The 19,329-nt window shown below is 37.2% G+C and overlaps 1 protein-coding gene across 36 annotated transcripts in view; it reads right to left on the bottom strand.

Moving 5' to 3' along the window:
• MADD (MAP kinase activating death domain) overlaps positions 1-19,329 on the bottom strand; it is a 72,554-nt gene that overhangs the window by 3,217 nt on the left and 50,008 nt on the right. For 21 of the 36 annotated variants that reach the window (XM_017810620.1, XM_017810702.1, XM_017810647.1 and 18 more), the window contains 9 exons: positions 18,919-19,039; positions 17,628-17,733; positions 15,089-15,199; positions 14,021-14,128; positions 13,766-13,930; positions 12,173-12,245; positions 10,299-10,405; positions 5,244-5,252; positions 4,916-4,985 (listed from right to left, as the gene is read on the bottom strand). In XM_017810620.1, coding sequence (XP_017666109.1) covers positions 4,916-4,985; positions 5,244-5,252; positions 10,299-10,405; positions 12,173-12,245; positions 13,766-13,930; positions 14,021-14,128; positions 15,089-15,199; positions 17,628-17,733; positions 18,919-19,039 — 870 coding nt within the window. The remainder of the gene's footprint in view (positions 1-4,915; positions 4,986-5,243; positions 5,253-10,298; positions 10,406-12,172; positions 12,246-13,765; positions 13,931-14,020; positions 14,129-15,088; positions 15,200-17,627; positions 17,734-18,918; positions 19,040-19,329) is intronic. The other 15 variants (XM_017810653.1, XM_017810713.1, XM_017810830.1 and 12 more) reach the window with 2 other exon arrangements.

Below are 19,329 nucleotides of genomic sequence, written 5' to 3'. Positions count from 1 at the left end.
ACGGGCAAGAGACAAAACAAAAAGTTCAAAAAACGAGAGGCAAATGGGAAAGAAATAGCACAACGTTCCCATAGGAAAGGGAAGGGATGCAGACAGACAGCAGGTGCAGATACAGGCCACATCACTATCCTTCACTTCTAGATACTTTTCCTTCTTTTCATTTACATTATATATGTCCTTGGAAGATACTGATAATGATAATACATTACTCAGGTTGGCAAAAATTTTCACTGCCTCTGTTTGGCACAGTAGATATTTGATGGTTCTTAGAGATTCTGGCTTTTCTCATATTACTTATTCCTGCTAGACAGCAAAAATAGTGAAAAAATATGTCTAATAACAAAATACGCCTTATGTCTACTACAATAAAACATGAACCAACAATTCCATGAGAATTTATCAGTATGTGATTCCCAAAGATTTTCCCATTGAGATGTTTGAATCCTTCTCTGCTGAATAATAGATCTCAAAAGAACTGTTTGAGACTATAAAGTAAGTTAGTGAAATCCAGAAAAAAAAAAGAAGTTGAGGGAGAAAATTTTCTAAACTGGAAGACTGTTTCCCAGCTTAATTTTAAGTTTCTCAAGATATTCTTTCTCCTGCATAGGATGTGTGTGATGGTATTTACTTGACATACTGACTGAAAACGTTCACAGTTTTTGAAAAAGTTGTCTCAAATAAAATACTGAGTTCAGTGACACATATTCTTAAAATACCGAGCTTGTTGACTTATAGAAGTCTCTATATAAAAAGAGGATTAAGGCACTGATGAAAAAAATCTATTATCCAGAAAATTTCATCTTGCTCCCTTGCACTGCCTCAAACTGACAGAAATGAAAACAGGCACAATATAGCTGAAGAAAATTTGTCTTTTGTTCTCATTGTGGAATGGCTAAAAAAGCATGCTGTAACCATCCCATTTCACTGCATTTGAATTGTGTCTTTGACCCACACTTGGTCTGCAAATGTTGTGAACAGGTACCATGGGAAATCACCAGGAGAGAATAAAGACCACACTAACATACAACTGGCAAATTTAAAATGTTAAGATCAGTGGAATACCAAGATCAACTCTGAATACTTCCCTTCCAGAACAGCTGAAATTTGCCATGGAATTTCTGTGTCACAACAAAAGAATTTCGAAGCAGTACAGAAATTATCCGAAACCAAATCATACCAGGTTCATAGAGGAAGGATAAATGTTTTATTACACATAGTACTAGTGACAAAAAAAGAAACGGAGGCAGATGAGTTCAGTATGAAGAACTAGGAAAAGTCCACAACAAAACCTTTCCATGCAGATGTCATCTTTTCAACTATGATATGACACAGCTGAACGCTGGAGAGGGAGACGAATCACACTCTAAAGGGCCAAAAGTAGGCAGTGCAGACTGGGTTTGAGAAACTTCTCTAAATATAAATCAATGCCTACTAATTCTCGTATGCCATGGTATTGTCATTCTTGAAAAAAAATCTAGTGAAAAGTACAGAATATGATGGTAAAGAGTAACGTTTTTGTTTTATTTTTCAACTCTCACTTTTCTTGAAGTTGGCAGTTACATTAAGGACTCAGAAACAAGGGAAGTGCACACCCAGGCTGCACTGCCCCAGCAATACCAGAGACTAGAGTTGGGGAGATAAGGAGGTGCACATCCAAGCTACCTTACCCGTTTGCACCAGATGTTCCAAATTAACTCCATGTCACCAGGGGATAAAGGTGGGAGTGAGGCTGGTGCACAGCCAAATAAGGTAGGACTTTTACAGCTGTGTAAGTCTCACTGCCCACTGGATAACATACAACTGTTCATAAACTCTTCAAAAAGCAGGAAGGGAAAGCTGTAAGGACCTTGTGCCACAAGGGAAGGAGAGAAGGGAAGCTGTAAAGTCCTGTATCATAATTGAGAATAGGAAGAGAGGGAACAGGAGAGCACCTAGGCAAGGTACTCTCTCCCCACTTCACAGTCAGTAAAAGTTGCCTTGTCTTTAAGTAAAGTACTCCTTCACCGTCCTTGTAATGCAGGAAATTCTCCTGAGACGACTGAGTTATGAAGAGTAAAAAGAGTGGGTTTGCATTTACACTCAGAGAAGTCAAAGTACTACCACTGTAGAATACAAATAAAAAAGAAGAAAGGAAAAAAGGAAAAAAAAAACAAACAAAAAAACCAAACAAAAAAACAAAGCAAAAAACCCTCCAACAAACAAAAACCCAAACATACAAAAAAGAAAATACCCAAGCCTCCTAAGACTCAAGCCTCAAACTGAGAGATGAGCAGAAGCACTTTTCTTTTAACACAAAAGTTATTCCTGATGCTGTTGAACTGAGTGGATGAAGTGAGTAAATTATTAAGCACCATTCTGCAGCCTTTGGTCCTGTGAATTAAACTATGGCGCTACCACAAAATGGGTTTAGGGGACATCACTTTACCTGCTGGAGAATGAAGGTTTTCATAGCAGCGACGGTGAAGGGGCCACAAGAAAGTAAAGCACAAGTACACAGCAGTAACTCAAATTTCAGTGGGAAAAGCCTTACATTTCCTCACTTAAATTTCCACTTCCATTTGTAGGACACAATTCCTGAACGTCTGCTTGCATCCTGCTCTGAAACCACAAGTCCAACTTTCATGCTGCCTCTAAGCCCAGCATTAACACAAACAGACCTTTAATTTCCTGATGCAATATCACTAACTTGGAGCACTCGCACTTCGTAAAATCTAATAAATCTTGCATTGAACGACTTCCCATCAGACTAGAGTATGCAGGCTTACCAGTCTCTACCTTTCTAAAAGGATCTACTACTTCAATATACTCCTACTATAATGAATTTGATGGCAAGGTTCATCATGTTTAACACAGCTAAATAACTTCATTCTTAAGAAGTCCAAGCAAGTTTTTGCTGAATGCTGTTAGTCTACTATTAACCAACATATTAATTTATCTTGAACTGGAGAGACTGACATATCTTCTCACCTTTAAAACAATTTTAAAAGCAGCTCTGGGGTAGTTTCTCATCTCTGCACAGAAAGAAAGGTTAACTCCCCTTCAACATCTTTCTTTCTTCTTTCTCTTTATTAGCTGGATTGGCAAATTGTAAATCTCATTTGGTACATTTAAATTGGTTCTTGTCTGTGAATCTATTTTGGGAGGAGGATATTTTGAACTTAAAATGTTTAATTTCTCAATTTGTGCTTGTAGAATCCAACTCCCACTTTATTTTTAATTACCTCTGAAAATTATCCTTTTATAAGTTCCATATCACAATTCTAGCTTTTGCAATAGGCCCTTGATTATAAAAAGAAGTACTTTTTCTTATATTTACTACAGACATTATTTAGGGGCTAACTGCTGTGTTACAGAGCCATCAATATAAGTTGACTAGAAATAACCAAGTCAAATACTGTCTTTTCTTCTTGTGCAATATAAACAAACTATTAAATGTTTTGCATTAAACCTCTCAAAAGTGATCCAAAATTCATTTCTGTTTCAAGTAATTTCTATAAAGTTAAAGATTTCAGAAGCTTAAGCCATTCTTTAAGCTAATTTTATGACTTCTGAATTATCATCTTTGTAAAACTCATCAATAATCTTTTACTGACTTGAACAATTTGTATTACTAAAATGATTTATGCCCAACATGGTGAAAACATGATATCAAAGGAACATGTAACCATAAATTGAGGACACCTTCTGAACATATAAAATACCAGAAATTTTTTGTGGTTTAAATATACTGATCTGAGCATCTGAACCATGAACAACATTTTTAGAAAATGGGACAAAATTGTTCATGAATTCAAAGCCAAACTTCTTGGAGATTTGTAGTAAATAACAAGCAAACTGCAACAGTCAGAAGGATTTTATCATTTGGATACCTTAGTACTTTGTATCACCAAAAGGAGACGACACATTATTATGGAAAAAGACATTAATTTCAGAAATCTTGTATTAATTTAAGGGAGAATCCCTCAGCCAGAACATTCTACACACATTACCAAAGAACAAGGAGAGTCTTGGTAATGGGAGCTAGTGATTCAGATTTTGATTTATGGCCAAAGTATAGGTGCTGATCTACTATGGAAAGAAAGTCATAAAATTTAGCTTCTTTTTAAATGTTTCATAGATATTCCTAAGACCTACACAAATGTCTCACAGATGGGTGGAAGAATAAACCAATACAGGTTTGGGGACTATTTCAAGAGAAGTACTTGGATCATTCTTCCAGAGAGTGGCATCTGAAGTCACTCATTTCTTTGAGACCCTAGTTAAGAATAGCGTTTCTGGCACTAAGACTGAAGAGTAACCTGGAATTTTCCCCAAACTACAGTGTTAGGCAGATTATATGCAATAGCAATAACTGACCAAAACAAGACAAATTCTCTGTTCTCCTCAACCTTTACTTTTCCACTCTTTACCAGTCAGGCTCCAAAACAAAGATCACAGGATAAATTAAGTGCAACCTGACAAAACATCTTCTGCTCCGTACAACAAAAATTAAATTCCACATAGAGCAAAAATGAAACTTTGCAATTAACAGCTGTTCTTTGTAATGAAAGCATAGTGTGTTGAGAAAGATCAGCTTTAAATCCTGCTTAAAAAATGTGATTTCTCAGATGAGAAAGAAACATACCAAAGAAAATTCCTACATACATCCAAGCTTAACTGTTGTTTTGTTTGCTTCAGAAGACTCAGGACATTTTCTCTGTCTAATAACAAAAAACACCTAGGTCACAAATCTTAATATGATGAAAATTAATGTGTAAATTTTTATGTTAAGTCACCCATCTCTCAGGCAACTTCTCACATGAAATCTATATTCTCTCCCATCTTTGAAACTGCAGTGCAACTCTGAATCTAGAAAACTGGAAATTTGAGTTACTGCCATGTGAGTACAGACCTAATATCAAAATAATGTAATTACCAAATTCCTCCAGGACAAAGACTCCTCGCACAGTATTGCACTTTTTAATGTGATTCAGCTCTATGAAAACCTACAAAAACAGGAGGAAAGTAACATAAAATTAGTTGGGTTTGTTTTTTTGTATTCAATTAAAACCCAAAATTAAACAAAAACATCATCACAACAGACACAACCTGAAGTTTTATAGCATACACTACCAGTTCATTTACAGTTTAATATATAAATAAAGGATGAAATAAATATTCAGAAGACAAACTTGCCACAATGCTAGAAATCAACAAAAAAACTTAGAAGTGCTAAGAAGCGAAGACAGCAGAAGATGAAGTACCTTCCGCTCCTTGCAGGAGGAGAAAGCATGGAAGAGAAACGAAGGAGTTAGTAACTCTGACATATCCAACATTGCTACCCCTTCAGGCACTCAAATGAGTTATTGCAAAAAGAATACCAACACACCTGAAATACAGCAAAGAGGGGGACGAGAAAAATGCTGACTCCCAAATTTGGCGCTATTTGTAGCCTCTTATCCATCCCAGTTGGTTTCTGCCCCTCCATGCATCCTCCTCCAGCACAGAGGGCAGGTAAAGGGCACTATACTTCCCACCGTGACACTGATCCTCCTAACCTATCCAGTAGCTGAACTGAATCTAATGAGGAACCACTAATCTTTCCTCTCCCTGACAGTTCTGTCATTAAGATTTTACTGAAGTTTATGATATATAATCTTCATAATTACTCTTGGAACCTCCTCCTTTAACAGTCAGTACTAGCTTTCTGCTTTAAGCAGGATGGGAAAGTTTGGATCCTTCTCTATGGTTTGCTCACTTCACATATGGGTTTTGCCAGCTGACCAGTCACTTGAACCCCAAAAGACAAAAGCAATTGAACTACATGGCTAGGTTTTTCAGTCCGGAATCTAGATGCCAAGACTGCATGAATAAACAAGTTCTCTTTGCATAATGAGTTTGTTCAATATCCAATCTATGTCAAGATACAAAATAATCCCTTCTTACGTGCACATCTCCAAAAGGGTCAAAGTCACTACACAGACACAAGAAGCTGTAGCAAGTCCTATAAGGAATCAAATCCATATTCCAGTTTCTAGTAGACTTGCTTTTCAAGGCAGAAAGTGTTTCAAGAGAAACACTAAGAGTAACATTGCCCTAATATTCAGAGTGTCTATGTCAAACACCTTACAGAGATCTTTGCCAAACTATATTACGGAAGTCTGGTTTGATACTTTCAGTGCTTATACGCTTATGACACCATGATCTCAGGACCTTTTTTTAAAAATGGTACTGGAGAAACTTCATTGTCTTGGAAAGAAGGGAAAGGAAAACTTTGCAACCCTCTTGAATCCTGTATTAGCAAACCGATGTAATCATACATAATATGCTACCCAAGAAAGGCAGTCAACACTAGAAATTGTGGGCTTTTTTTTTAAGAAACAGACTTATCTGTATCAAGAGAGATCAGTAAATGCACTGTATATCTGAGAGAAGACAGGTTGACTTTCAAGTCAAAGTGGTTTATTGTTATTTTTATTGGCAGAGAACTAACCAACAGACCCAGATATTTTTTGTGCAATATAAACCCCTGAAACTTCCACTTAATCAAAAGTCTAAAGCTTGCTTTCTGCTTACATTCAAGTAGTCAAAGTAAAGGATACTTAATTCCATCTTTTTTTTTGTTTGCCTGTTTTCATCCATGTTCTGTATCAGTTTAGTTGGTCAAAACCATTTTATTTATTGAGGTATACTTACAAAATGAACAAGTCAATAACAGAACACTTTCTTTATTGCACTTAGTTTCCTTTTTCTGTAATCTTTTCTGTGAAAGGTTTTTGCTAGTAGTCTAAAGTTCAAAAATTCAGAAACTCAATAGAAAGACTCAGGCAAAACACTGGTTATTTTATTTGGTAACAGCAAAACTGCCTAAAAGACTTGACTGCCCCAGGTGGTCACGATCTGAGTTAATGTGCTGCATTAATCAGTGCTGCATTTCCACAAGAGTTATGAGTAAGATGAGAATTTATCAAGTTTGTCACAATTACAATCCATTTTTAGAAGATATAAGTTGATGGGCAATTTCTTGCTATATTATTTAAGGCACACAGATGCTCTCCTCTCACTCAGTCAGAAAACACAGAAATAACAGTTACTTACCCTAGGGAAACTGTGGTTCTTCAAGACAGAGCATTCAGTGTGGATCCTACTGTAGATGGGCATGTGCCTGATGCATCTTATTAAGCTTCCATCTATTTTTGACACAGATGAGTTCATAACGGGGACAGGGTACTGAGTCCCAATAGTACAATTTGCAGGTGTAAACTCAGAATAATCTGCCAATGCCACAGGTACACTTGACACCTTCCTATTCTAAAGAACTTCCTCTGACCTGCTAGGCACAAATAGACTTGAACATTTTTTCTTCTTAAACTTACACGTGCTGCAGCATGGCGACACAATTTGTGAGCACTGAAGACAGGTATCATGTGTCAATAACAGGTCGCCCACCCTGCATCTAAGACATTTCCTAAGGAATTCACAAGATGGTAAGAAAATATACACAGTGCAAAACAAAAGCCATCAAAAACAGCTTCATAACAGCAAGCTCCATTCTGGCACTGAAGCAGTATGTTCAGTCTTCTCAGACAGACTCCATTAATACTTTTTTTTCAAAAGTGGAAATCCCTCTTCCTCTGTTCTAAATGAATTATTTCTATGATGTCCCATCAAGCAGAGCAATAGAAACCCCTTATTTTAGTAATCTACAATACTGAAAAGAACACTTGGGAAGATAGCCAAGAACAGGGCCTGCATATGGAGTAAGGAAAGTAAGATGAAGAGAAAGCTGTGCCTGAGGAAGTCCTGTAGGCCTTTTCTGGTCAGTATCCCCATACAAACTCAACAGAAACAGAAAAACCCATTTTCAACAAAGAGAAATAGCTGAAGGATCCTGGTTTTAATGATGCTTATATACATATTCTGAAACCAACTCCCTTAGGGAGCAATTCATGCAATGTATATGAAAATTGGAAAGAACAATTAATCTAGAATAGCACACTTTTTATTAAGAAAGCAGACTGGTTGATGAGTGTCAGAATAAGAATGTCAATGTCCTTTTGCTCCACAGACTGTGAAACTGGAGGGGATTTTTTTTTTGCACGGTGCAACTAGTAGAGTTGCAGACGTCCATTCTATAGAAACCCTTAAATGAGAGACTTTTGATATCTAGACACTTTGTTTTGACAAAGAAAACAAAGACATATATTAGGTACATTAAATGGAACTGAATGTCACAGTCAGCTGGCAACATAATCTAACAAACTAAGAATTAAACATATTGAGTAAATGCAGCGTATTTTCAAAAACTACTTGTTTCAATATCCATTAAAAGTAATGGTAACTCATCTGGCTACAGCGTCATTGGAAAGGTCATGAAGAGAAGGAATAATCCTCCAGGTGAAGCAGACAGCTGGCATACTTCCTGGGTCTGACCTACACAGACTGTCTTCCAGAAAAGAGGTAGGAATTTTCATCACAGACAGCAAATTAGAACACCATTCTCTCTAAGGAAGGATATGATAAAGCTGCTATTCTAGGAATGCTGGTACTAATAGCACGGGTCTCAGTATCTGTTGTACAAAATTCTCCTGACAGTCACATAATAACAATCCGTACTAGGTTTCCCTAATGTTTCTTTCGGAATGTCTCTCCAGTCTTTCAGGGGAAAAAAAAAGGCTTTGAATTCAAGGATAAGGCAATGTTCCAGGATTTGGAGTTTTTCTTTTGGACAGATACATGTGTGCTCACTATGCCCTTAACACTGAGTGTCTCTGTCTTGGGAAGATGCCTGCTACACTTAAGAAACCATGCTGATGATATGGCTACTTTCTTATATATCTTTTCTCACTGCAACCATATATGTGCCTGGCTTTTCAACTCTGCAATAGAGTCATTTCCATTGACTGTTTAAGAGATGAGCAGTTTGAGCTCAACAACTTTCTTGACTTCTGGTAGAAGTAGAAAAAGGAGAGGCAAACAGAACATTCCTATGGTGTGTCCTTACCTTAGGACAAAGTAATTTCTATTATGTCCATCTATAAGGATATAAGCTGTTGCTTTGAGACCAGGGTTTAATTTTCAAAGGCTTTAGATCTGCCATTTCCAATAACTATGAAAATTCATTCTGTACTACTGATGACTTCCTCTTGCAGTTCTTCGTATTTCAGCATATCCAAAGAAAAGTTAAAATCTTTAACTTAGTTAGGCAGATTGTTCCATCACAGAGGTTTGAAATACTAAAGCAGGGCAGGCATAGTCTAGGTTCTACCCTGGTAAGTGACAGCAGGAAAACTGAGGGAGGTTCACAACTTTCCACTCCTTATACTGGCACATATGAACTCCAAGAGGCACAGAGTGCTGCTGTGACCTTGAGAGAAGTTGTAAGATTCTGAGCATGTGTGTTTGAGATGCATGTGCACTTCCAGTGGGGTCTACACTGATGTATCCTCAAAGAAGATCAAAGCTTGTGTGGGAAGAAAAGTCTAGTCAGGAGGAAAGGAAAAAACACTCCACAGAGAACTGACAGAAGCTTTGCTTTTTCTCTCTCTCTCATGCACACACACAGTCTCTCTCCTAAAAATTGACTCTGCTGTCTAGCGTTGCATGCATTTAATATCATAAGCAAAACAAAAAAAACATAAAGCAAAATAAAAAACAAGGATCAAAGGAAGCAACAGAAACAACAACCAGAGAAAGGAAGAAATGACAACTCTAGTTGTGTTTCCTCTATGCCCACAATATCTGCTGTTTGGAAGAAAAAATGAATCAATATTTTTTTCTTATTTTATGAATTACATCAAGAATCAGTTTCCCATCTTATTTTCATACTAAATTCTACAGATTATTTCTAAAATTTTAAAATAAAACAGACTATATATGATGCAGAAAGTTACCCTCTGTGCTGCCATTATTCAAACACTGTATCTTTAAGGTTGACTGCTTATGCAATCAGGATACATTTGCTGTGTGATGCATTATGGTAATTTAGATTACTATTGATCACTTTTTCTATCCCTTAACACAGGCTAACATTTGTTTTGTGCTTAGATAATTCAGATCACCAAAACCAAGAAGCTGAAAGATGCAGCAACATCTTTCTTTAACTGATTATAGTTTTTCTGAGGATATTTAATTTCAGTGTGTTTTTACATATATATATATTTATATATGTTTGTGTGTTTGAGTGTAAATATACATGTGCTCTTTTATCCCCATCAAGCTATCCCTTGTCCTTTTTGATACTCTGGGAAAAGGAAACACCTATACAGGCAAGTGGCAAAAAGCTTCATGCTCAGTTTTCTCACAGATTTCCCTCATACCTGACTGTGCATAAATTTCAGGTTAATTCCTTCCAATGTGACCTGAAGAAGACCTCCTTCACCAGTTTTCATATCCTGCACAGGGAACTCACCACCCAACTCAGGGCCTGTGATGTTAATTGAAAAAAAAAAACAAAAAAACAAAAACACAAAAAACCACCACAACAACAACAAAAATCCAGAAAGAGAGAGAGAAAGTGGAGAAAGCAGTCAGCCAAGTCATGATACGTGGAAGGGAAACATAAAATAGTAAAAACATAATTCCTATTGATGTCCATAGCAAAAGGACACTACTAAGGACAGTAAGGAGCATTTCAGTGATTCTACCCACTAATGACAGTTTTCTGAGAACCACTAGATTTTTAAGTATTGTAATAAATTTCATTCTGGTTATATGAAGGGACATCAATGTCAGCTCAGTCTGTGTTTATTGTAGTCCATACTGGAGTTTTGTTTGTTTGCTTTAAATGCCCTATTTCATTTCTACATGGTAAGATGCTGCAATCACATAACACCACAGACAGTATAGTCTTAAGTACAAACACATAAGCAGGCACAAGTTCATTTGTAAGCTGCATTGTATGGTGTTGTTTTAATCTTCTGGCAATTAAAAAGTCAACATAATTAAAACAATAACAATTTAACAGAAGATATCAATAGGTGACAATTTAGGCATTTTCATCTAGTTTCTTCTTCATTATTCATTTCAGCTAAAAAATGCTTTCTTAAAATTATTTTTGAAAAATTTTTCTTCCTGCAGAACCATTGAACTCTGAGGAATGACTCCCAACACACTTCAAGCACTTTTCAAACACATTTTTAATACTATATCATTGCCCGATTCTTAAAATAGCTTTCAAAGACACTTCTGCCTTCTTTACCCTCAGTGAAAGTTCAGTCCTTCTTCCCCACCCTCAAATTAAACTGAACTAAACTGATAGAAAGGATTAAATTGGTAGGAGAAAGAAAATGGTAGCTCTTCCAAGCCCGAAGAGCTAGTCGAGAGTTGAACAGTTAGGATGCTAGATATAAACACAAGTCATTTTCTCAGTCATGTTGATGTCAGTTATGTGTATAAAACGTAGATCGCTTAGACACAGCATTTAGACACACCTAAAATAGGCTTGTGCCTCAAAGCATGGCTCTTGGAGTCCTAACATCCACTTGAAAAAAAAAAAGAAATAGTTGCAACAAAAATCAAACTTGAAAACACAAAACCACAGTGACGTTACCCTGCGAACAGATTCCAGCAAAGGAGAAACAACCATCTTATGAAGGTATAAAATAAGCCACCTTCATGTTCATTACTCAGGTACATACAGCACCTGCTCCTCTCTGAGAAGTAAAAAAAAAAAAAATGGAAAATTGCCTTCCCAAGAACTCAGTCTTCCAAAATTGCAAATCTACTTTCTATGGTTTTTGGACTCAACAGTAAAATGGGTGTTTACAAAAATAAAAAAATTTACTAGTATAAGATTCAGTAACACAAACAAGCATATTTATTAGCCTCCATTCTCAACACAAAGTAGACAACATAATTCTTCGTCTCAATCAGGAATATAAGCAGTAATTAGACAACCATGGAGAGAAACTGAAGCTGATGTTGTGTAATCTTTTCTAGTTATCATTTTACTGGCAGCTAGTCTGCCTTACACGTAACTCTTCTTCATACAGGTGTTTTGGTTGTGGCTGTATTGAGAGCGAGGGTAGAGAGGGCGAGCTAATGATAGCAATCTGCTATGCAAACACGGATGCACAAAGTCACCCTAAGATTTCCAAGTGAAACGAGATTATGTTCAGGGAAGTTACTAGCAAAAACATTTTTCTGATTGCAGATTAAACAACACATGTTCCCAACAAGCAAAATCTCGTACCTGGTTTAATGCTCTGCTGTCTTGCTGCTGCTCGCTCCATACTGTCTTTTACACAGTAGTATAGCTCCCGACACTAACAGGTATAAGAAGAGTAATACAATGTTATTTCTCCAAATTACTAAGAGAGGGAAAAGAACAGCAAGATTCTAAGATTCTACAAAAATAACAAGCCCCATGTGGTGCATGACAGAAAGCCTATAAAAGTTCAAGCACACCTAATTACTAGTTCATTTTTCTATTTATTTTTCAAGTTCATAGAGAAACTATTTCATAGCATTTCATTGCACAAGCTAGCAAAGAGTTCATGGCTTGGCACATTCTAGCCAAGTTTATACAGTTTCTTACTGTAGATAGGTCAACAAGCCGTAGGGAAGGGATGTCATCGAGACATCCCTTGACAGGCTGGAGAGGTGGGCCTGTGTGAACCATATTAAGTTCAACAAGGCCAAGCGCAAGGTACTACACCTGGGTCAGGGCAATCCCAAGCACAAACACAGGCAGAGAACAGATTGAGAGTAGCACTGGGGAGAACTTGGGGGTCCTGGTTGATGAGAAGCTCAACACAAGCCAGCATTGTGTGCATGCAGTCCAGAACACCAACAGCATCCTGAGATGCATCAAAAGAAGTGTAGACAGCAGATTGAGGGAGGTGATTCTGTCCCTCCACTCTGCTCTCCTGACACCACACCTGGAGTGCTGCATTCAGCTCTGGGTCCCCAAATATAAGAAGGACAGGGACATGTTGGAGCAAGTTCAGAGAAGGGTGAGTAAAATGATCAGAGAGCTGGAGCACTTCTCCTATGAAGACAGGCATAGAGAGTTGGGGTTGTTTGGCCTGGAAAAGAGAAGGCTCTAGGGAGACCTTAGAAGAACCTTCCAGCACCTTAAAAGGGACCTACAAGAAGGCTAGAGAAGGATGTTTTACAAGGGCATGTAGTGATAGGGTAATGGGGAATGGCTTTAAACTAAAAGAGGGAAGGTTTAGATTAGATAATTAGGAGGAAATTCTTTACTCGGAGGGTTGTGAGACACTGGAACAGGTTGCCCAGAGAAGCTGTGGATGCCATATCCCAGGAAGTGCTCAAGATCAGGTTGGATGGAGCTCTGAGCAACCTAGTCTAGTGGAAGGTGTCCCTGCCCATGGTGGGGGTGAGGTGGAACTAGGTGATCTTAGAGGTCCCTTCCAATCCAAGCCATTCTATGATTCTATGATCAAAAATTAAAAAATTAACTCAATTACTAAGACAGTTTTATTTAGGCTTTCCCCCACAAATCTACTGTAATATTTTTACTATCTTCACAAGCCTGCAGGCTCACACAAAATTTAGTAATACTGATGCTTTCCTTCTAACAAAAAAAATAAAATAACAGCTACATGTAATTTCTTAAATTACTTTCTGGCGTACTACTGTCTTCAGGTAAATGACAAGGCATAATGCCAGCTTCAGATGTCAGTGCTGCTAAACAGCCCTTGCAGTTCAGTAACCAGTGCTCGAAAGAGAGTGCTATTTTTTGATTAAACACGGAATAAGACACACAAAGGACTTGTTTTTTCTGTACAGCTTCTCCTGCAGTATTAAACAAAATGCATACCTTCTTTGTGTAGAACTTGTTCAGTTGTGTCTCCTGACCATTCCTGCGCCAGAGGCAGAGTACTTTTGTTTTGGGACAGTAAGTCATGTTGATGAGTTTCTCATACCACCAACGTTCATATACAGTTCCAATGTTGCTTCTAAGCACAATACAATCATCACATACCTGGAAGCACAAAATATTATGTAAGATTTCTGATGTTATTTCTCTTATTTTGTCCGTTACTAGTTGCATTACTTTTATTCTTGTCTCTACCTCCATAAAAAATATGTCTCCTGTTGTGTCTGTCCCAGCATGTACTACAAAAGTCTGCTTCTTGATATGGCGGCTGCCACTGGGTCTCACAGGGAGTTCCCGTCCATTCTAGAAAAAAACCCACATGCAATCATTAATGAACGTTGAAACCAATTTCTCCTTATCTATTGGAAAACAAAATCCATTAGGTGACAACAGAAGCATTCTCAACAAATAAAAGAAAAAAGTATTCTTAACACAGCTGATTGGAGGCAGTTTTGGACAGAGTCTTAAGCAAGTCACTCTAGTATGTTTAGATTCAACAAATATGACTATGACACTTATCACAGCGTACAACAACATTCACACTGATACCATATTCAGTATGGGATAGTGAGGTGTCTGAGCTCCAGTAACATTGGAGTAAACTGGTCTGATTTTTCCAAAGTAATTGTAAGAAAATTTTGTGTCTTCTCTATGCTTAAAACTAAGTTCCAAATGGAAAAATGCTTTGAAAAATTACCTTTCAAAGGGCCCTAACTTGTGTCCACCCTGATGACAGTTGTATTAAAAGGTAGCTAGAGTTATTAAAAGGTAGCTAGAGTTATTAACTGAAGTTTTAACCTATATTCTTAGTAATCATTACATGATGCAACGTTTATTCTGCATGACAGCTGATAGTAGAAACAGTTTTGTAGAGAAACCAATTGCTACAAGTCTTATAATGACCTGGAAACTGACAGAAAACTAAACACTTCTTACAGTCATTGTAATAATAAAGATTTGCGTGCCCACAAAAGTGATATTAAGAAAACATCAGGGTTGCACAGAACAGTGGTACATAAGTGTCATGTTTATACACACCTGTATTGCAGCTCTAATTGATAACTGCATAACATTATAACACTATAAACAGGGTCATACAGTCACAGTCTTTATTGTATACACATGAAGGCAGCATTTAATAATTCAATTTAATTATTTTTAATATTTTTAAATTAGTGTTGCAGAGAATATATGGAAGAATTTCCAGGCAATTTATTTTCTCTACTGTAGATCCTGAAGACACATCATCACTGTTTTACTTACCAGATTGGCAAGTTTGTCTAGAATATCGTTTATTTGCTGACTGTGCACCAATCCAATATGTGATTTTCCCATTAGACGCCGCACCTTTTTCCTAATATCATTCTTGTTCACCTAGAAAGCAGACATAACGACAGTCAAACACTCTTCTCTATTCACAGAAGGCAACTCCTATCTCCTAAATATGTCTTGGTTTCCATTGCTAAGACAGCAAAACAACTGATCTCCAGTTCAGTCATGCTAGGACCTCTTTAGCCCAGTAGTACATGAAGAAGTTGCATATAAACCACTTTTTCCAGCTACTGGGCAAATGATACTATGCACAACAGATTTCCTGCCTATCTGCACACACAAGCAGCAATTCCACTACCTACCACTTCCAACTACTGACATTAAAAGCCTCAGTTTTCCATGTTGCCACTTATGTGATAAGCCTCATTGGCCAGGCTAGCTCCTCCCTCCACCTCTTTCTCTGCAAAGAGTTGATTTCATCAGCTGTGGAGCCCTCAACACAACATGGTATCTTTTGGAATTCTCATTCTTCCACAGCCTGTTTCCTGGTCACTAGGCTGGGGCTCTAACGAACATTTTCAGATAGTCTTCAAACAGCAGAAGGTTCCTCCTGAAAATGAGCTGCAGGGAAGCTCAGAAGCAAAATATTTATGCCTTGGGTGTCATTTCAAAAGGCTATTATGAATGTCAGCCACTGCTAATAAAGGCTTCAAGACAGTACACTCATGCTTGAGTGCTGACTTCAAACTGGATCAGACATTCTTTTTTAACATATTGGCATTATGACCTTAATGCTATGGAGCACACAAAACAAACTCAACCTGCTTCCTTCCTTTGACAAGAATTCTTTGCACTTGAAAGAAGCGCTGTATTTTTCAAGATATTTTGAAAGTAAAACCTACTAGGCTCTGCCATCTAAACCAAGAAAATAAATTAAAATACCAAGGATTATGCTTCCCTTGATAGTTCAGAAGAATTTATCTCTCCAGTAACAGAAAGCCTTCCAACTTTGCAGTTTCTACTATAAGCTGCCCTAAGAAGACATACCTTGGTACAGTCTTAAGGCCTTCATTCTGCCTGCTTGAAAAAAGTCCTATATACAAATAAAACACACCAAATTCTAGATCCACCACCTTTTATCCCAAAACTTATAATCAGGGGAAAAAACACAACCACAACAATAACAAAAAAAAACCCAACCAAACAGACAACACCTCACAACCCTTTTTTTGCCCAATTCTGCATCCTAACCTCACTCTTGAGCATCTCTGAAGATGCGCTGAAAGGAACTGTATTTTTATCATAATTCTCTGATCCCCTGTATTCCTTTTTTTCATCTATAACAGATAGGCCCAGAGAGACATAATTTTCAAAGGTAGAACTCCTGCTTGCCTTCTTATCCCTTTCTGCCAGGAAACTATTTCCTTGGGGATCTGATTATTTTCACCATACCAAAAGACATCCTCCCGCTATGAGACTAACTCTACCAACATGTCTCATGAGAGCCTTTTGAAACCAATATTATTTGCTCTCCTCTTTTACAACTTCAATGAAAGTAGCTGCACTACTTATTATTAATTCTACTTTAAGTATTACAGCAGTGCAAGTCCTAATGGCCAAATCCCACAATCTTCTTCTGAAATAAATTCATTCCAAATATACTCAAATCTCATCTTAAAACTTACTTTCACATTCCATTTATGTCAGGAAAAATCAATACTTTCTTCCTCTCTCCCCACTTCTCCTTCCGACCCACCCCTCTGCACTGCATCTCCCTTCCCCCAAAAAGTACATAATTTTTTCCACTGGTTGGATATCACACGTTTTTCATCTATGGTATGATGTCTCACCTCATCATTTAAAAAGCCAAAGTTATCAAACTATCACCTATGTACAGCTCTTCCTTACTGTCAAGCTGTTGCACTGGACAGCACAGTGCCTCCAATCTGTTACAGGTAAAACCACGCACTTAAGGTGGTTCTAAACAAGACAAAAAATTTAGAAGACTGATTTTCCAGGGACTTTGATTTGGTCTATCTACGAAATTATTCAGAATAAAAGAAAGATACTTCTAGTAGACGTTTACACCATTAAGGTGTATATGGACAGACCACTGACTGAGAAAGAAAAAGCTTGTTTACTTGTCATAGCAAATTTCTTGTTAACTAATTAATACACATGTTCACAATCTGCCCACATTCGGAATTTGCAACTGTGAGGAAATAAAATCAGAAAATACTCTTTACTTAAATTATAACCTATACTCTTAAAAATAAGAATATTATCTAAAATTACTAGCGGAAATAGTAAATTTCTACTTTCAATGTCAATATATATGCATACCCATGGCACAGACCTGCATAAACTCAAGACAACATTTTTTCATTAAGATTAGGAGATGTTTTATAACAGTCTTTTATATTCCATTGTTCTGAGTTCTGTGAACAGAGATGTATGGTTTCAAGAGGACACCAACAAAATATATTGCCCAAATCTGAGCAGCAATCTACTAAAAAGAAAAAAAAATCACCTTTATCATAAGCATATAGGCAATCATATTATGCAGCAGTGTAGCCAACAAACGGTCCTCATCATCCTCCAAACGCTTTCGATCATGTTCTCCCAGGGAAAGATACCTGCAAGAAGAGCTAGATCTGAAGCAGATTCACAGGAATTCTTCCTCCTCTTCCTTCACTAAAGCACTGGCAGGAGACAGAGCACTATTTGTAAAGTGTATGGCAAATAAAATCTCTAAAAACACTAAGTCAAATGGTCATTTTCCAGTAAAACACCATGATCGCTACTTAAACATTTCCCTTAATTATTAATAGTTGAAGCAAATAACAACTGGAAAGTTGTAACAATAGGAAATAACAATAGGAAAGTTGTAACTGGTCCACTGGGCTTATCTATTTCCTCTTTTCTGCAGTCACAGCTCCATGACATTTACAACTGTCAGAGGAGGAACATACAACTCAGTAATATGACGAGCTATCTGTCTTTAGAGTTCAAAAAAACCTGCAGGGGAGAAAAAACTGATCAAGGAAGTGCACAGGCACTCTCTTTTTCCAGCAAGGTAGACAGTTTGTGGAAAAATAGTTTTCAAACTAGCACCCCACAAACTAGTTCTTATTTTGGCTACCAGATCTCATGTTACATGATAGCATGGGTGTAGGCAGTACAGCTGCAGGTGGCAGACAGAACAGAGAATGATCAGATATTAACAGAGCTATGGAGTGGGGGAAAAGAGGAAAATAGGTAGTGAAGATTGACATCTCAGAAGTAGTCTAGCCTTAAGCAACCACACAGCTATTTTTAGAGAGGGGTTCCCTCATGGGTTTTTTGTTTCCTTTAACCACAAGCTGCAAAAACATCTATAAGTTACTTTGTATTTTGAGAAGGCTCAAACTTCTGTTTCTGAAAACATTTAATTCTTTCACTTTATGTCAACACACTAATATCTTCCTTTATTCCACACTATAGTCATCATGCCACAGAAATCTCTTGCTTTACTACTTATCTAGTCTATTCCATCTGTTCATACTGTGATTGTGCTTACATTATCCATTTCTCTGGAAACATTATCTCTTCACAAGAGTTAAAAAAAATGTACATTGTTGTAACTAACAATAAACATTTCGGTATCAGGAGATACTGGCCAGCAGAAAGACAAAAGGCTCACTTTGGAACAGTCAGGTATAGTAACAAGGTTTACAAAGTGACAATAACATGTTAAGCAGAATTAAAATAATTTAATTTTTTTTACTATTTCAGCCCCAGATGAAACAATGAGGAGGAAAAAGGTCTACTAAAGAACTTACCTGTCAATCATCTCCTGAGGTCCCTGGTCCATCCCCATTCCTTCTCTCTCTAACATTACAGCATCCAAAAAAGCATCTTCCCAGAACTGCATCTGGTCCCATAAAGTTGAACGCTCTTTGCCTATGCAACGTATACAAAAATTGAGCATTTATTCCATTTACTCCAGTCAAATACTTTACCATTAATTCCTATTCATTCCCACTCCTTGAAAATACCATAAGACAACACACAATGAAAATAAAAAAGAGGTTACTTATAAACCACAAGCAATACCACGGCTGAAGAAAAGTGTAAAAGAAAATACAACACATATCTCTCATTCTCATTAATGGCATAAGATTTTTAAACCCTTACACAAAAATACCTCTCATCTCTAGTCTTTAAGGAGTATATCTTCTTCCATAAACTGT

This window comes from Lepidothrix coronata, unplaced genomic scaffold (assembly GCF_001604755.1).
Source record: "Lepidothrix coronata isolate B3197 unplaced genomic scaffold, Lepidothrix_coronata-1.0 Scaffold1, whole genome shotgun sequence".
Lineage (NCBI taxonomy): Eukaryota > Metazoa > Chordata > Aves > Passeriformes > Pipridae > Lepidothrix > Lepidothrix coronata.
Note: the sequence above shows the minus strand (reverse complement) of the source record. Positions and strands in the feature narration are given on the sequence as shown.